Genomic DNA, 20,196 nt, shown 5'->3' on the forward strand with positions numbered 1-20,196 from the left:
GAGCCATGAGTACTCATAAAAAGAGCCATGTATGGCTTGTGCTTTATAGATCCTTTACCCCTGGTCTAGATTAAACATTTTAACCTATGATCAGCACAACATTTGACTAATAGGGTTATTTCAATAAATGAATTTGTTTTTTTATGCATTGAGAAACATTGTCATGAATACATTGCACAAGTTTCAAGGGCAGTCTACATTAAACTAAAGAGAAACTGCCCTTGTATCTTCATCTATTTTAGTCGGTTTCTGGTTTAACTAAAGAATGTAAAAGTAACCCTCAATACATTTCAAAATAATACCGGTTTTGCATGTTATTTATTTATTTTTTTGGGTATATAATGTCACAAACATAGTACAGTATGTGTTCGTCCGTTAAAATTCCTTAACTGTATAGAGTTGGCTCTGTAGTGTTATTATATAAACATTAACCAATGTCCGGCTAGCACAGGGGTTGGGAACCTATGGCTCGCGAGCCATATATGACTTTTTTCAAGAGTACATATGGCTGAGATGAAAAAATAATAATTTGCACATTTATTTAATCTACTGAGACAATACTAACTGACCAAAGGGTTCAGTCCATTATTTATACGACACAATTTTAACTACAGCTTAGTCAGGGTATCACACCTTTGAATCAATGCGCAAAACATTTTTAATATTCCAGTTAATGTGTTAGAGAAGAGTAGGCCAAAGCAAAAGCCTATAGAACCATACCCCCTGTATATGTAATAAGACATATTTTTGGATGATAAACACTTTCTAGATTGTACCTTTCACACACTTGAAGACCAACTCAGCTCTCTTCAAACACCATGGAATGGTCATTTCCTGTAGCGTAAGTAAAGAAGCAAGAAAATAATTTGTTATAACAAAATAAAAAACTATTGGTGAAAACTAATCCAAGTTCTAAGGTTCATTAAGATGTTTAAATCATGCAGCACACCATGTTTTGTTTCCCAAAATACCGCCACACTTCAAAAACACTCGAGAAATGCTGCATAATTTCACATTCCTCTGCATCCCCGTGTTCTTTTTCTTTTTCTTCAAGAGCTCTCTGAGTTATACAAGTAAAAGGAGAAAGGGAGAGGCCCCTTTCTACCTCATACTTGATGCAGTCTGTGATTTTAAACAAAAACATCTATGCCAACAAAAAACCCCACACGTGTTCCCCAATTCTGGAAAAACTGCCCTGAATTGATGTGAAGTCATCAATTCTAATTAAACTTTTTGTTGGACTTCAAGTTACTAGGACTCCATTAAACAAATAACAAGGAATGAGACAAAGTAAACAGAGCAAGTTGAGGCATGACATAGCATACGTGACTTACTGAAATAACAAGGATGTCACTTAATTTTTGCACCTCAAACAGCAAAAAACAAGTTTGCAAATTTTGGTACAGCTCATTGTTGTGACTTATACTGCTCTGAATCTTGATAAATGTAATATCACCCAGAAAGACTCAGTTAAAAATCTAGGAGTCATAATAGATCATAATCTCTAGTTTCAGTTACAAAAGTGGACAACTGAGCACACGCCTGCTGGTTGACCAACCACTCCACCATAAAAAAGTCTGCTGACCTACGCTGTGTCAGTGTGGCAGACGAGCTACAAAGAAGCAGACAGGCAGAGCCAGCAGGGAGTGACTAACACTGCACTAAAGATCGTTGGCAACCCACTGCCTTTCTTGGACTGACATTTACAATTCCAGATGTCTGAACAGAGCCTTTTGTTCAACCTGCTACCCTGTGGCATGCGATACAGATCCATTCGAGACAGAACCAACAGATTCAGAGCCAGCTTCTTCCCTAAAGCTGTCACAATACTTAACTCAAATCTGCATTGGTTGTCATCTGCATCTCTTTGTCATATCTGGTAATCTGTATCTGCACTGTAAATAACCAATAATCTGTAAATAACTAATATTTATTATTGACTGCTTCTATACAGTTGCTGCCTACTGGGTCTTTATATTGTGTCCTATCTTGTGTTGTTTAAATTTAGACATATTTTGCATATTGGTATTTTTACCACTTTAAAATTTTAAGTTACTTTTAAAGTCTTTGTGTTTATGTGCACTATAGGAGCAGCTTTGAATCTTATGACACTGTGTAATGACAAAAGGTGGTTTATTCTATTTTACATGTGAATACTATGACTAGAATAGCTTTTTTAACTTTCATAACATATCCAAGATTTGCACAATTTTGTCGAAATGAAATGCTGAGATTATAATTCAAGTGTTTATGATTTATCTCGTTAACTGTAGTGTATTCTCTGGTCTCCCAATGTCTAGCATCAAAAGTTTGCAGCTGGTTCAAAATACAGCAGTGAGACTTTTGACTAAGGCATACAGTGCATCCGGAAAGTATTCACAGCACTTCACTTTTTCCACATTTTGTTATGTTACAGCCTCATTCCAAATTGTATTAATTTAATATCTTATCTCAAAATTCTACACAAAATACGCCATTATGACAATGTGAATTTTTTTTTTTGTTTTTTTTAATTTTTTTTGAATTTATTAAGAATAGAAAACTAAGAAATCACATTTACATAAGTATTCACAGCCTTTGCTTAATACTTTGTTGATCCAGCTTTGGCAGAAAATACAGCCTCAAGTCTTTTTGAATATGATCCTACAAGTTTAGCACACCTATCTTTAGGCAGTTTTGCCCATTCTTCTTTGCAATAAGTCTTAAGCTCAATCCGGTTGGGTGGGAGACGTTTGTGCACAGCCATTTTCAGATCTCTCCAGAGATGTTCGATCGGATTCAAGTCTGGACTCTGGCTGGGCTACTCCAGGACATTCACGGAGTGGTTCTGAAGCCAATCTTTTGAGATCTTGGCTGTGTGCTTTGGGTCGTTGTCCTGCTGAAAAATGAACCTTCGCCCCAGCCTGAGGTCAAGAGCGCTCTGGAGAAGGTTTACATCCAGGATATCTCCATATATTGCTCCATTCATTTTTCCTTCTATCCTGACTAGTCTGTCAGTTCCTGCTGCTGAAAAAAATTACCACAGCGTTATGGTGCCACCACCATGCTTTGCTGTAGTGATGGTATTGGCCTGGTGATGAGCGGCGCCTGGTTTCCTCCAAACATGGCCCCTGGCATTCACACCAAAGAGTTCAATCTTTATCTCATCAGACCAGAGAATTTTGTTTCTCATGGTCTGAGAGTCACTCAGGTGCTTTTTGGCAAATTCCAGACGGGCTTCCATGTTCCTTTTACTAAGGAGTGGCTTTCGTCTGGCCACTCTACCATACAGGCCTGATTGGTGGATTGCTGCAGAGATGGTTGTCCTCCACAGAGGAACGCTGGAGCTCTGACAGAGTGACCATCGGGTTCTTGGTCACCTCCCTGACTAAGGCCCTTCTTCCCCGATCGCTCAGTTTAGAAGGCCGGCCAGCTCTAGGAAGAGTCCTGGTGGTTCCAAATGTCTTCCATTTACGAATAATGGAGGCCACTGTGCTCATTGGGACCTTCAAAGCAGCAGAAATTTTTCTGTAACCTTCCCCAGATTTGTGCCTTAAGACAATCCTATCTCGCAGGTCTACAGACAGTTCTTTTGACTACATGTTTGGTGTTTGTGCTCTGACATGCACACTCAACTGTGGGACCTTATATAGACAGGTGTGTGCCTTTCCAAATCATGTCCAATCAACTGAATTTACTGCAGGTGGACTCCAATTAAGCTGTAGAAAGATCTCAAGGATGATCAGTGGAAAAAAGATGCACCTGAGCTCAATTTTGAGCTTCATGGCAAAGGCTGTGAATACTTATGTAAATGTGATTTCTTAGTTTTCTATTTTTAATAAATTCAAAAAAAGTAAAAAAAAAAAAAAACTTTTTCACATTGTCATAATGGAGTATTTCGTGTATAATTTTGAGATAAGAGACTAAATTAATACAATTTGGAATGAGGCTGTAACATAACAGAATGTGGAAAAAGTGAAGCGCTGTGAATACTTTCCGGATGAACTGTAGGTCAGCAATCCATGGCTCTGGAGCTGTTGTGGCTCCCTGTAACGAGTATTTTATAAAAATTAAATTTGATTCTAGTTTGTTCATTTTAAAATATAATTCTGAATTTGAAGATTATGTTAAATTGTAACATTAAAATAAAGATTTTCAATATTTTTACCGCCCAAAATATGCGTCACATCTGCCGATGTGTGTCATTCCAATTTCTGGCGTCCCTCACGTCTGACAGCTGGCGTTTTTCCAGCACACTACAAGCAGGATTTTGTTGACCCCTGCCTGGAAGGTATATAATGGATAAACCCAAGAGGAGAATTTCTGAAGATAACAGAACTATTAATGCTTCGTGGGCAGATTCTTTTGCTTTGACTGCTGATGAACCTGGTTTACCAGTCTGCCTAATAAGTGGAGAAAAATTGGCAAATAACAAAAACTCAAATGTTGCTAGATATTTCGAGAACCAACACACTGCCTTTGTGAAGAATCTTTTTTTTTCAATTCAGGATGACAACTGGCGGCACACTCAAGTACATGCAATGGGACAGAAGCAGAATGCGCATTTTTGAGGTTTGCATTGTTTGGTCAAAGCTGGTGGACAATATCTGGATTTTTATCTCACAAATAAGAGGACAGTAGACTGCAGGCTGTTTGCATTTTTTGTTCAGTGGGTTGGGTGAGTTTGGATTTTTATTTCCTAAACACGATGACTTAAATAGACACCAGGTATTTTATTTGAAAATAAGCTTTAACCAAGTGTAAAATACTTTTTGTTACATGCAAAAAATAAAATTATGTGTGCAGTTCGTTGATTTTCATAAATGCATTTTTTGTACATAGCATAATGTATATATGCATAATATTTATAGTGATGTCAAAAAGACTTGTGGCTCCGGGTGCTTTCTTTTCATTAGGGGGCCGTCCCAAATGGCTCTGAGTAAAAAAGGTTGCAGACCCCTAGACTAGGACAAGAAAGTTTGATGACATCACCCAACTTTAGCTGCTTGCACTGGCTCCCTGTTTGTTTAAGATTTGACTTTAAGGTTCTGTTACCAACATGTATAAATTTGCATGGATTTGCCCCTCCCATCTTTCTGATTGTCATTCCCTTTGTTCTTGCGTAGAGCCTCTGCTCAGAAAATGCTGGTCTAATTCAGACTCCAACAGCCAAGAAGAAATCCACAGGCTTGAGAGGGTTCTCCATTTGGGCCCTGGTGCCTTGGAATGCTCTGCACCATGAGATAAGATCTCCAACCTCAGTGGAAGTGTCTAAATCTAGGCTTAAATCACACTTATAGTCTATAGCTTATGATTGATGCCGACCTCATACTTTTTTTCCTGCCCTTTCTTGCTGCCTGGCTGGTGGCAGAGTGAGGGGAAAAGGACAAACCTGAATGAGTCAACTGACCAGCATCTGGACCTGAGACATGGCATCATTTCATTTCATTTCATCATCTGTATTGACTAGGTGGTTGAAATGGGAAGCTCCGTCGTCACTGTCTTGGTCTTACTGAACAATTTTAGTTATTGCCTATGTTTATTGTTGATGTTGACCCATGATTTTTGTATTGTTGCCCAGGCAACATCTGTTGCAGCCTGGTCATCCTGCAAGAGCAATTACCTCTTGTGTGGCCCATTCTCAGGGTTTCTAATTTTCCCTCATTTTAAGGTTTTCAGATTTTCTTCAACCACATGTTGGTTTCAGATCAGTGGATGGTGTAATTGTGGCGCGTGTAATTCTTTGAGACTTTTTACCAATGTGACTTGACTTGAAGTCAAAACTGCTTTAAATTAACAGTTGCTTGTTTTTTATTTTACTACAGGTCTGCAAAACCTTTCAATCACTATGTATTACGTTTGAGTTTTAGTCCACTGCTTTTACCTCTGACATGTCACGCACCAGGAGTAGCGGTACAGTGATGGTAGTTACGTCATGCGTGCAGCAGACTTTGAGAATGTTCCTTAAGCCCATGATGGCCGGGTCTCTGGCTGTGATGTTCCCAGAACGCACGTTGTCGTCAACACACAAGTGGAAAACCACATGGACCTCTGAGAGGTTGGAGTGTCGTGATATATAGAATTCTCCTTTAAAAAGACAAGGTAGGAAGCCAGGCATATGAAATCAGGACATTTTGTGGAACATTTTCAAAAACCTTTACCTGGTAAAATATTTGAAGGGTTTCTTTCAACATTTTTACTTTTGTCATCACATCCGTCTTTTGGAATCTCTGCAAGGACATAGATTTGAACAAGACAGATTGTTGTAAATCCATAGATAAAAGCACCAGTTTAAAAGTGCACCAATGATGTCCAAAACCCACCGTAAAAACAGGACCTGTTTGTTTATTGTCAATAGTTAACTGTTGGTGGCCACTTACCGGCCGATTTCAGGACTGGCCACAGGGGAGCCGGGTAGGTGCTATTGCAAGGGCTGACAATGCCCTCGCAATAGTATTGCGTCAATGGTTTCCTGGATCTGATTTGTAGAAGGCTATTGGGATTTTGTATTGACGCACAAAGGTCCCGGGTAAGGATGGGGACCAGGTTGTCAATACGCCGCCACGTAGGTGTTCACGATCGTGATCGGATTGTGACACATCTGCTTTCATCCTTTGCAGCCTGGTCATCCCGAAAGGGGGATTACCTCATGTGCAGTCCCTTCTCAAGGTTTTTTCATGTTCCTCATGTTGAAGTTTTTGAGTTTTTCCTTGCCCTCGTGTAGGTTTTAGATCAGGGGATGATGTAATAATAGTCGGTGGTTTGCAATAATCTGTGGTCTGTGCAGCCCTTTGAGACTCTTTGTGATTAGGGTTCTTACAAAAAAGCATGACTTGACTTTCAGTAAAATCTCGTGCATGTGAGCTTCAAATTCAGAAATGGAAGGCGGTGGGTTATTCCCCACTGAAATACTCGTGTCCCAAGAGGGCAGTGCACTAAGCGTGTGAAGTCAGGAGGTTGTCTGGCCTAAAGAATGCATACAGAATGTCTTCATTGTGAGGAGGTCTTAGAGGACAGATTGTGATGATCTGTGAGGGTTTTGTGGCCTAGTGGCCATCGGTGAGACCTAAGGAAGGGGGTGCTTGACTAATAATGGGGACCAAAAGCAAAAAGTCACGGAAATCTGAGCTGACCAACAGGAATATGAATATCCCGTGGGGTGGAATTATGGACAAGAATCACATTAGGGAGGTATGTGTCCGTGAGGGATGGACTTTATGCCAAGCTCTAGGTCAGTGAATTCCAGGGATGGCTGAAAGAGGGCAGAGATGCCCGTAATGACATGGTTGGCCTTTGCCTTAAGACGGAAAACGATGAGATATTTTTTTTTACTTTTTAATATTGGAAACATGCAAAGGTGATTGCACAGGATGCCAGATTGTTATTTTGACCATAATACATTACTGTGGTTCGTAATGTTGATCATTATGCATTGTTTACAACACTGTCACTATTGGCCCATAATATTGTTAATTTACACACCCAGATATGTTTCTTGTCACCTATGAGATTTGATAAAAAAAGAAAAGAAAAAAGAAAGGGCTTAGGGCAGGGGTCGGAAACCTATGGCTCGCGATTAAAGTATGGCTCTGTTCATTAGTAAATACAGCTCAGTGATAAAATGCCACAGGTTTGAATTTCCTCTTGCATTGCAAATCTAATTAATTCAAAGTTTGACACGTGCTTAGCCGAAGAAATGCCGACAATTCAAGCTGTTCGGTCCAGTAAATAAAGGGCTCAGTCTTGACAACAGTTTACAGTCAAAATTAACAACAACACACCCCGTTTCGGCTGTGCGTTGCTAAGGAATCCTTTATGTGGAAGTTTATCAAATAATGTATGTTCACTATTGAGGCACTTTATGATAAAAAAACACAGGACAAACTAAAACTCTAGCTGAGCACCCAGAGCAATTTGATTGGGTGAGTGGTAGGAGTGGGTGGATTTGATTTAGTGAGCGGTAGGGGTGGCCGGATCTCTCAAAATGGAACGCTCCCCTCTCTCTCAAACCTGCCCACTTCATAAACTTTTTACTTGCAGTTTGTTTGTGACATTTTTATAAAAGGACTTTGCTTGCACCTTGTTTTAAAACCATTATTTAAAAAAAAAAAATTAAGGTCAAAATGCACCTCAACAACATTGAGTAACTGTGGGAGTTAGGCAAGTTTAAAGTGGTATATTTGTCGATATGAGACGTAGGCTCTGGCATTATTATTATTTCCTGAATTTTTTTCAAATGATCTAACCTCACACAGTTAAATGAAATGCGCTGAAAGATTTGGTCTGGAGAGCGGGTTTGGCGGTATTGATGAATTTTGTCTTAAAATATATGGTGTAGCTCTCTTACAAAAAAAATAAAAATATTTTGGTATTATTGCTCTTTGGGTCAATAAGTTTCCCAGCCCCTGGATTAGAGGATGACAAAATATTTGGAATTAAGTGTAGTACTTGGTTGGTTTGGACACATGGAGAGGAGCGAAGGTGAAGAGGATCTACAGAGCAGAAATACCGTATTTTCTGCACTATAAGGCGCACCGTGTTATAAGGCGCACCTACAATGAATTATATATTTTAAAACTTTTACCATACATAAGGCGCACTGCGTTAAAAGGCGCTATAAGTGCATGCTGGTTTAAGATCAAGTAACAGCATGAACTACAATTTTCAGTCTGGTGGTTTCAGTAATTACAACTGACCCAAAAGGTTTAGGTAACATTTTCAGTCTAGTGGGTTCATTAATCAGACAGAATCCAGCAGTCCTTCGAGACATTTTTGTGATTAAGGGCTGTATAAATAAATGTGACTTGACTTGGCTACAGTAGAGGATGTAGTTACATTATGCAACCATTAGATGGTGCCACGCTAAAGGGAATGTCAACAAAACAGTCAGGTCAGTCAAGCTTTATTGATAACAAACAAGCTTTCCACAACTCCATTCACTCCCAAAATTAATAAACAGCTGTTTTATTATTTTCCCTGAGGTAAAGCATTTTCGTGACACATCTTTGAACAACAGCAAGGCATAACATTTTACTTTTCCTCCATTTAGACAACACGCAAAAAACCGTCTGATACTGTTATGGTAAATTAAACGTTAGTGCAATTGCAATATAGTGACACCCGTAATGTTGAACTCTCTCGCTGCTGCTCTATTTCCGTGTTATAAAAACTCTGCGTTGTAAGCGTGTCTCTTAATAGGAGCCATTTCAGGGTCTTTATACAAACGCAAAAATAAAAGAGAATTGTTGTTTAATATTTCCCAGTATGCACAGCGCACTTCTTCTACGCGAAAAATGGAGTCGGTGGCTGCTTCTTAGTTGCGAGACCTTGCAATTCAATATTGATCCATATATAATGCGCACCGGATTATACGGCGCAAAGTCAGCTTTTTAAAAAAAAAATCAGATTTTATGTGCGCCTTATAGTGCGGAAAATACGGTAAATAGGATACCAAGAGGAAGGCCGCGATTGACGTGGATGGATAGTGTTATGAGTGCACTGTAGGAAAGAGGTCTAAATATAGCGGTTAACAAGTGGCACGCAAGCGCACGGCAAAGTTATAACGATTTTGATGATTTTTTTAAATCCGCCTTTTTACCTGAAATTTAGAAATTTTCCTTGCGCTCTGTGTTGTTTAGCGGCTTAACGGTGAGCGTGTGTCTGCGCGGTGCCTCGCAGAGGAGGAGACTTCACTGACCTAGAGCTTGGCATAAAGTCCATCTCTCCCTAACGTGTTTTAACCCTCCAACACCGGCGCGCGATAAATGAACGAATCATGACGGCTCCTTGAGTGGAAAAATCTTGTTCTTTCCAGCCAGCGTGGACAGACGAATGGGGCTTTGTGCAAAAAATGACCCTGCTGTTTGTGCATTATGCCTCGAGCGTTGTACCTTGCACGTCAAGTGTTAAACGTCATTACGAGACAGAACATGAACATGAATTCAAGGCCGCTTCTGAAAAGGCGAATACATTAAAACGCGCTGTGTCCAGGTACGGTGTCGTGCCTAAATCAGACTCCCCTGCAAAATCCCCCCCCCCATTGAACGTGCATTCTGCTGCGTTTCCGACAAAAGCGATCGCATTCTATATAACAAGTTTATTAAAACAATAAAGCGATCTAATTAAAACAATTAAGCAATCGTAGTCTATATAACGTGTTTATTAAAACAATAAAAGCGCGATCGTATTCTACAAAATGCGTTTGTTAACGCGGAAGAAAAAGTCACCAACACCGGAGACGAATCAATGTACGCTATGATAACCACGATCACAACTAATTGTACACAAATAGCTTTTATTTGATGTACTGTAATAGCCATATGTAATGTACAGTGTTCTCGTTTGCCCGCGTCCTAGACGCATCATTTTTGCTGGGGACGCATCGTGTCAAATCAATGTGCATCTCCGGGACGCAACTTTTATTGACACAAAATTGTCATTATTCCCCGATCACTTTTTTTTATTAACAAAGATTTACCGCACTCCAAACTTTTTATCAGGCAGATCCGCCATTGTTGTTATGGTCTTGCGCCGATCTCGGCAAACGAGATCTCGTTGCTTCAAGATTACGTCATTGTTGTGGCGGTTGTCGAGTGAAAGAGAATTATGCCTTCGAAAAAACAGTTGGTATTAGGTGCAATTCAACAAAAAATTTGTAATTTCTTCAGTGTCAGTAATAAGCCGAAACATAATACAGAAAGTGGTAACAACGGCAATAATTCCGGCACGAAAAAACGGCGGAGAAATTCTCCAGAAGATCGCGCAGGCAAGGGAAAACGTGTGTAGAAGCGAACTATTCAACGAGAGAAAATAAAAAGAATACTATCAAGAAAAGGACTTTTCTGCAAAAATGGACTAAATTATATTCCTGGTTACGCTATGAGGAGCATGATAATGGACGATACATTTTCTGTGATGCATGCACCCAGCAACACAACAACACCAGCTTATTAAGGTGCATCTTACCAAATAATTGGACCTTTAAAAAGCATTACAACTGTGGTGGGACAGCAAACCACGAAGAATATATGAAATGAAAAATCTGAAGTGATTAAAACTGCATGAATACATAAACTAATATTTCAGCAATATTATTTTGTATAATGTACAATATTTTTGAGAACTGAAAAACCGGAAGTCATGACTGCTTTAATAACCAATTAAATGTGATGAATGAAAATAGATTATATATTTGTCGCCGATTTACAATTTCAACCTCGATAACACTAAATTTTGGGGACCCATAGATCTCTGTCGGGACCATAGATTTTTGGGCATGCGAGTCCCCGGGACCCATCACTTTTCAGAGGTAAAATGAACACTGAATGTATTATATTGCGAATGAAACCCTGGTTGCACTGAATCCCGCTGTGTAAACAAATTGTTTATTTTTTTCATTTAAAATCGGACTTCCCTCCCTATACTGTTTGCAAAGTAAGACACACTTAAAACCTATTATGTTTTTTTGGCTTTGGGATCCAACTACAGAGGAATACCTCCACTTTGTGATGTGTTACTGAAAGGTGTTCGACAAATCTAGTTTGTTTTATTACTACTATTATCATTATTATTAATAGTAATAAAATTTGAGAAACGTTCTGAAGCTCTTCAAAATCACTGTGCTGACATATTTATGTCACAGAAGGTTACCCTAGAAGTCACAAGTCAATATTTCAAACAGGGTCCATTTAAGCAGGGGAGTCAGATTTTGGCAGGTAAAATGCCTGCCAAACCCCCCTGCCAACTCCTGAATAAAAAGTCCTTATGTGTGTCTGTGTTTCAAGTTTTGGTAGTTTCTGAACTAAGATTTTATTGATGAATGGTATGGTAGCTGTCCTTATCACTTCTTTTTTTATTGTAGTTCATTGTTGATGAAGAATGGTTGAAGTCATGGATGTCTACAGGCCTTTCCACATGTTGCTCACATTCATTTTTTAATTTGTTGATGAACAAGAATAGTGGAAGATAAAATTGGTCAGTTTTACGATTTCAATGTATATCCATGTTGTATATTTGGACTGGTATAAAATTAGAGCTCTGTTGGATATAAAAAAAATATTGTGCGAGTCATTAATCTTGATGTGGCACACTGATTTACAAGGAAATTTGAAAGTGGCACTTCACACCGAAAAGGTTGCTGACCCCTGTCTTAGAGGCACCCTAGGTCTGACCAATGGCACTAACTGGACCTGACCATCACAAGAATAGCCCAGCTGAAGAACGTACTCACCACACGCAGCTTTCACAATGCAGACTACGATACGGACCACACCTTAGTTTGCAGCAAAATGCTTTTCGTGCCATAGAAGTTCTACTACCCAAAGCGTCCAGCACCCACTCGTATTAACACTGCTCTGACGTCTGACTCCGAGCTCCGCAGTCAGTTCGTCGACTCCTGCGAACAGGCCCTGAGGGACCAGCCAACAGCTGAGACTGCTCAAGAGAGATGGAACTTTCTGCGCGGCACCATTCATAGCACAGCTCTGTCTACATTTGGCTTAACTTGTGCAGCGGCATCCAACAAGCTGCCGACAGCGGGAATACTCGGGGCGTGTTCCAAGGTATGAAGAAAGCCTTCGGCCCCAGCGAAGAAAAACACCCCTCCTGAAGTCGATCACCGACCGCAACAAGCATATGAAAAGATGGGCAGAGCATTACCGGGACCTCTACTTGAGAGAGATTGTTGTCACGGGTGTGGCCATCAACAGCATTACCAGCCTGCCTGTCATGGACGAGCTTGACGAACCACACACTGAAGAAGAGCCGAGCAAACTCCCTCACTCACGGCAAAGCTCAAGGAAACGACGCCATCCCAGCAGAAGTGCTGCAGTGCGCCAAGCCTACCCTCCTCCAAAAACTCCATGTGCTTCTCTTCCAGTGCAGGGACAAGAACAAGGAGGGCCGGAATAACTATCGAGGCATATCGCTGCTGAGCATCGTGGGGAAGACGTTTGCCCGCGTCGCTTTAAAAAGTCTGCAGCTGCTGGACGAGCGAGTCTACCCATAGTAACGGTGTGGCTTCAGAACCGAGACATCAACCATCGACATGATGTTCACTGTCAGGCAGTTTTAGGAAAAATGTCGGGAACAAAATCAGGCATTGTACATTGCCTTTGTATACCTGACGAAGGCCTTCGACCTAGTCAGCAGGGAAGGCCTCTTCAAGCTCCTGCATAAAATAGGGTGTCCACCAAAGTTGCTAAACGTGATTGCCTCCCTCCATGAAGACATGAAGGGCATACTGCAGTTTGACGGATCATCCTCCGCCCAAATTCCCCATCTTCTTTTTCCTGCTGCTGTCGTACGCATTCAGGTTGTCAGAAGATAAGAGTGTTACTCCACACACGGACTGACGACAAGCCCTTCAACCTCTCCCGATTGCGCGCCAAGACCAAGATACGCTTACTACTGTTACAAGAGATGCTATTCGCGGAAGAAGCAGCACTGGCCTCCCACACACAGGTAGGACCTCAGAGGCTCATCAGCTGTCTCGCCCGTGCCTGCCAAGGATTCGGCCTTACCATCAGTGTGAAGAAAACAAACATCATAGGCCAGGATGTTAGCAATGTACGCAGAATCTGCATCCGGGACTACACCCTGGAAGTAGTCGAGGATTTTACATACCTTGGCTCAACAATTTCCAGCAACCTGTTTCTTGACACACAGCTCACCACAAACACCAAGGTATCTGTGTACAACACTTTTGTGTCAACCTCACCACAAACACCAAAGTCTCTGTGTACAATGCTCGTGTGTTAAACTCCCCAATCTACGACAGTGAGACCTGGAAAGCCTACACCTTTCAGGAAAAAGACCTCAACAGCTTCCACATGCGCTGCCCGCAATGCACGCTTCTGGTGGCAGGAAAAAGTTTCCAATGCTGACGGACTCGAACGTGCAAACTCCCAAAGCATGTTTGTGTTGCTGTCACAAAGGCGCCTTCGTTGTCTCGGCCATGTTCGTCGAATGGATGCAACCTAACCACCTGCACCACTGAAAACATTTACATGCAACCACTGTGACAAATACTGTCATTCAAGAGTCGGACTGTTCAGTCACTCTTTTTGCCTCTTTTGGCGCAGTCCGTTGTCTTTCAAGACAAAAGGAGACTGATGATGACAGTCGAGGTGTAACACCAACAGACCCCGTTGTGGCTGTAAATTGCTAAATAATCCTTTATATGGAACCTTGTCAAAAAATCTATGTTCATTGTTGAGACACTTCATGATGAAACACCACAGAACAATCTTCACTTTTTTCAAGATGGCGGCGCGTCTATACGCTGCGGCTTCACGTGTCTCTCCAGTAAATCTTTTTACTATAAGTGTTCTTTTATCTCTCATCTTTTCTTTGATAAATACCTGCTCGGCAACTATCACCTTAAGTCGCCAGGAACTTATTAACCTGGGTCTAAGATTAGATTTCGACTCATTTCACGATTACAACACCAACAACAACATCCCAAAGGACATACGAAGACCACCGGGATCTCCCTGGGTGATCTGCCCGCCCAACAAGCGACGGAGACGGCGAAGGGAACGTAAACAAAAACGAGGCTCAGCGGAGAAGCTAAAAAGGCGACCACACCGACAAGGGCTTCCGAGTATCTTCCTTACCAACGCCAGATCCATCGTACACAAAATCAGTGAACTTGAGCTGCGGATAGCTACCATTCGTACGGAATAGCAATATTTTTGTGATCACGGAGTCTTGGCTTGACCCGCGGATCCCCGACGCTGCAGTCCAGCTTGCAGGACGCACGCTACACCGATACGACCGCAACGAAGACTCCAACAAAAAAGAGGTGGGGGACTATGCATTTACGTACATAATGCGTGGTGCAATAACAGCAGAATTATTGATACACACTGCTCGCCCAATATAGAGTTTCTGGCGGTATCGTGTAGACCATTCTATATACCGCGAGAGCTAACTGTGCTCATTGTAATAGCTGTTTACATTCCTCCGGATGCTAACGCTAGCACAGCGCTAAACCTCCTGCTCGCTGCCATCAACAAACAACAGTTTGCACACCCCGACGGAGCTTTCATTTTCGCTGGCAACTTTAATAAGGCATGTTTAAGGACTGTTCTTCCAAAATTCTTTCAACATGTGAACTGTGCAACAAGGGGTGAAAAAACTTTGGACCGCGTTTACAGCAACATCAAAAACGCATATAAAGCTTCCCCCCTCCCCCACCTAGTAAATCCGATCACCTATGCCTATCCCTCACCCCCTCATACACCCCCATCCGAAGAAAAACAAAGCCTGTAACAAGGACAATACAAACGTGGCCTGAGGGAGCCCTCTCTCTTAGCTTCAGGACTGTTTTGATCAAACTTGCTGCGAGGTATTTGAACACCATGACCTCCAGAAATTCACTGACACTGTTTTATCCTACATCCGATACACGGATGAAGTCACAGTAAATAAAAAAATCAAGGTCTACCCAAATCAAAAACCCTGGATGTCCAGCGAGGTGCGCACCCTCCTCAAACACCGCAACACCACCTCCAGGTCTGGAGACAAGGCTCTTTACGGGGTGGCCAGGGCTGACCTGAAGAGAGGCATCAAGAAAGCAAAAGCAGCCTACACAAGGAGGATCGAGCACCTTTAGGCTGGAAATGACCCGTGGAGGATGTGGCAGGGCCTTCAACACATCACCAACTTCAGAGGCCACAACCTGGCAACTGTTGAGGCTGAGGCTTCACTAGCAGCAGACCTTAATCAGTTCTTTGCTCGCTTTGAAGCTGGAAGGCCACAAACAGCCACATCACACCCACCAACAACCAGCAGCAACTCACTCACATTTCAGGAGCACGAAGTTAGGCGTGCGCTGAAAACCATAAACCCCAGGAAGGCAACTGGCCCGGATGGAGTACCAGGGAGGATACTCAGGGACTGTTCCGATCCGTTGGCTGGGGTCTTCACCACCATCTTCAACCGGTCCCTGTCACAGGCGACCGTCCCACCTTGCCTCAAAACCTCCACCATCATTCCCATCCCCAAAAAGTCAGCAGTGGAAAGCCTCAACGACTACAGGCCTGTCGCTCTTACGCCTGTGGTCATGAAGTGCTTCGAGAGGTTAGTGTCCCAGCACATCAAAAACTCCCTGCCACTCACACTGGACCCCCACCAGTTTGCCTACAGGGCAAACCGCTCCACTGACGACGCCATAAACACAGCACTTCACCTGGACCACCGAGGGAGCTACGTCAGAATGCTCTTTCTGGACTTCAGCTCAGCCCAAGGTTGTGCACTGAGCCCCCTGCTTTTCACCCTCTACAGCTCCGACTGCACACCGACCCCTCCCCCACAAACACTATAATTAAGTTCGCTGACAATACCATCTTGATCTGCCTCGTCTCTGAAGGGGACGAGGCAGCATACAGGGATGAGTTGGAGTCACTTTCAACCTGGTGTTCGGGAAACCACCTCATACTGAACACCACAAAAACAAAAGAACTGATTCTGGATTTCAGAAGGAATGGCAGGAATCCAGAACCACTCATCATAAAAGGAGACTGTGTAGAGAGTCCACTCCTTCAAATTTCTGGGTGTGCACATCTCCGACGACCTCTCCTGGTCTGCAAACACCAGAGCGGTGGTAGGGAAGGCCCAGCAGCGACTGCACTTCCTGAGATTGCTCAGGAAAAATAATCTGAAACAGCAGCTGCAGGTGTCCTCTTACAAAGCCACAGTGGAGAGCATTCTAACATACTGCATTACGGTGTGGTATGCTGGATGCACAGCAGCAGACAGGAAAAAGCTCCAGAGGATCATCAAAACAGCCCAGAAAATCGTCGGTTGCTCTCTGCCCAGTCTGGAGGACATTGCCTGCTCTCGCTACCTCAGCAGAGCAGAAAACATCATCAAGGACTTTTCTCACCCCGGCCACCACCTCTTCGACCTGCTGCCTTCCAGCAAGCGCTACAGGTCACACAAAGCAAAAGCAAACAGACTCAGACAGTTTTTTCCCCACAGCCATTACCACCCTAAACAGACACCGCACAAAAAACTGAAAACTCTTGCAAAAAAACTACCTCACACGAATGTAAAATGGTACTCACGTACATGCTGACTGCACTATGTTTGTTCACTGCTCAAAACAGACACCGCACAAAAAAACTGAAAACTCCTGCCAACACTACCTCGTACGAATATAATGGTACTCATGTCTATGTTCTTGCACATGTCGACTGCACTATGTTTACTGCTCACCTTGCACAATGTCTGACCATTTCTTTTTTTCTGCACTATGATAACTATGTTTGCACCAATGCATATGCTGACTATTTTTTGCACTATGATGACTTTTGCACCAAATGCAATATTGCACAAGCCTTACGATACCAACGGTATCACGATAACAACTGTATGTAACATCCCACATGCCGACGTTTCTTGTGTAAATACCATGTAAATTATAACTATAGCCTATCCCCCTTGTTTTATAACCTTATCTTCTCTGTTCCTTTATCTTCTTGGCTCATACCTCACTGTGAATGTGTAAAACTAGAGTGTCATGCCCAATTTCGTTGTCACAATATGTTAACCCATTTTGTAACAATGACAATAAAGTTCTATTCTATTCTATTCAAACAGCCAAAAGCTCTAGAAAAGCAATTTGATTGCGTGAGTGGTAGGAATGGGCGGAGCTATACACAGGGCGCACCAACTAATACATTGGTATCCTCGTTTGCAGTATTTAGTGAGATTTTTACAAAAGGACTTTGCTCGCACTTAGTTTTGAAACCATTATTGAGAACAAAAATAATGGTCAAAATGAGCCTCAACAGTCTTAGGTAGCTGCGAAAGGGAGATGAATTATAAGTGGTATATTTATACTAAAATGGGACTCTGGCATTACTATTTCACAGATTTTATGGTAAATGGTAAAAGATCTGCATTTATACAGCACTTTTTACGACACTGAAGACCTCTCGAAGCGTTCTATATCATGTTTCACACTTACCCGTTCACACACTCACACACCGATAGCGGTGTCAGCTATGCAAGGCTCCTATCTGCATATTGGGGGCTTTAGGGGTTCAGTGTGTTGCCCAAGGACACTTCGACATTTGACTTGGAAGAGCTCTGTCCCAAGACGAGGGCTCTACCTCCTGTGCTACTGCCACACAAATCATCAAATAACACAGTGAAATAAAGCATGCTGAAGAGTTAGCCTGTGTCTGGTGAGTGGGTTTGGAGGTTTTATTGAATTTTGTTTTAAAATACATGGTGGGGTTCTCTTCACCCAAAAGAATCAAAATATTTTGCCTTCATGGTAAATGTTTTGCATTTATATAGCGCTTTTCAAGTCACTGAAGACCTCCCAAAACACTTTGGGTCAAAAAGGTATTCGTCCCCTAACAATATGTCATCAATCTAAAAGGAACCTTAGAGTAGTTGTCCTAAATAAATGAGTAACTAACCAGACCATACTAACTAGTTTGAATAAATAAAGTCGATGTGTATTGACGCCATACAATGATCCATTCTCAAGTTTCAAGTTCTCACCAGGTTGATATTTTTGCTTGCTACTGCGCTGTGCTCTGGCATAGAGCATCACCTGCTGTACCTCCTCCAGCTGCTCCTCCAGGCAGGGAAAGTGGAAGTCTGTGCACTCCTTGGCCACCTTTGCAAAATCTAGGTCAACAAAATGATAAAATGGGTAATATCCATTTCTCACAAAAACCTTTTACGACGATTATCAATACAGTAAATGGTTTCTATAAATCTGTCCTTGGAATGCTCAGAAGTCTTTATTTTGAAGGAAGATGTAAGAGTGAATGATGTAAGAATAGGACCATTGTTGTAGCTACATTAGAACATAACTATTAGAGCCATTGAATTATACATTATTTAACAGAGTTGATTAAGTAATGCAGCAACAAGGAGAAACGTTGAAACACATCGTATATTTGAATGTAACTATCAGACGTGGGCAACTGCCTTGTCAAAATAAGATACGTCTGACCACCACTGATGAAAATTGGGTTTTTGGCGTTAAATGTAATCTCCACTAAACTGATACAATGGGACTAGATCAGTACTTCTCAATTATTTCCCGTCATAAAATTTCCATCATGTATTTATTCTATTTCTCAAGATAGTTATCAAATAAAATAAATGCTAATAATAATACTGAAGTAGTCGTGGAACTAAGCAAGCCTGTGGATAAGCGAGTAGTCGGTTGGTTTGGACACATGGAGAGGATTGATGAGGAGCGAATGTTGAACAGGATCTACGGAGCAGAAATAAATGGAAGGAAACCAAGAGGAAGCCCGTGATTGACGTAGATGGATGGTGTTATGAACGCACTGCAGGAAGAGGTCTAAATATAGTGGAAGCTCGAGCTCTTGTTGGTGATAGTAATGAATGGAGAGGTGTTTGTAAAAGGATAGTGGGATGTTTAGATGCGTTCTAAGGGATGGGCAGGGCACCTGTATGATGCGGCAGGGGTAAACCAGTGAAAGCTGTAGGGCCCTGCTGTTGAACAGAAGAGTGTGTTGTGTCATCCTGACCCGAGTGACATGGCTGCTTTCGTGGGTCCCGTTTCATCGGGAGAAGCGAAAGCATGACCAACTTGGGTGTGGAGGTCCTTAACTTCTTTGGGTGTTTGGGCATTTGGGTTGGCCATGGTCCAAAGATTTTTTCTGTGTGTTTTTTGCTATTTTTTCCCCTTTTTTATTTTCTTTGTATGTTGTCTTTCTGTCGGTCACCACTCTTAAGGGATATGCTACAAGCACCCCTAGGGCATCATGTTAATCTGTTAATAAACAACAGGGTAGACTGCTGGAAGTGTGAATTTCCCTACGGGGATGAATAAAGTATCTATCTATCTATCTATCTATAGATAGATATCTATCTAGATATCTAGATAGATAGATATCTAGATAGATAGATATCTAGATAGATAGATATCTAGATAGATAGATATCTAGATAGATAGATATCTAGATATCTAGATAGATAGATATCTAGATAGATAGATATCTAGATAGATAGATAGATAGATAGTTTATGGGAAACCTAAACATTTTTATGGTGAGAAGTTTAGAAAGAATTATTTTTTGTGTCAAAAAACATGCATTTCAGGTGAATTGGCCGGTCCAAATTGTCCCTAGGTGTGAATGAGCGAATGAGTTGTCTGTCCCTGTGTGCCCTGCGATTGGCTGGCAACCAGTTCAGGGTGTCCCCTGCCCACTGCCCGGA

At 41.8% G+C, this 20,196-nt stretch overlaps 1 protein-coding gene across 5 annotated transcripts in view; it reads right to left on the reverse strand.

The window, feature by feature from the left end:
• The window catches only part of ferry3 (FERRY endosomal RAB5 effector complex subunit 3), a 44,018-nt gene that overhangs the window by 12,245 nt on the left and 11,577 nt on the right, over nucleotides 1-20,196 (reverse strand). For 4 of the 5 annotated variants that reach the window (XM_088341091.1, XM_088341089.1, XM_088341093.1 and 1 more), the window contains 4 exons: nucleotides 18,499-18,627; nucleotides 6,141-6,209; nucleotides 5,864-6,066; nucleotides 777-834 (listed from right to left, as the gene is read on the reverse strand). In XM_088341091.1, the coding sequence (XP_088197217.1) occupies nucleotides 777-834; nucleotides 5,864-6,066; nucleotides 6,141-6,209; nucleotides 18,499-18,627 (459 nt within the window). The remainder of the gene's footprint in view (nucleotides 1-776; nucleotides 835-5,863; nucleotides 6,067-6,140; nucleotides 6,210-18,498; nucleotides 18,628-20,196) is intronic. The other variant, XM_088341090.1, reaches the window with a different exon arrangement.

This window comes from Urocampus carinirostris, chromosome 7, assembly GCF_059441175.1.
Source record: "Urocampus carinirostris isolate Australia breed hairy pipefish chromosome 7, RoL_Ucar_1.0, whole genome shotgun sequence".
In the NCBI taxonomy this organism is placed as follows: domain Eukaryota; kingdom Metazoa; phylum Chordata; class Actinopteri; order Syngnathiformes; family Syngnathidae; genus Urocampus; species Urocampus carinirostris.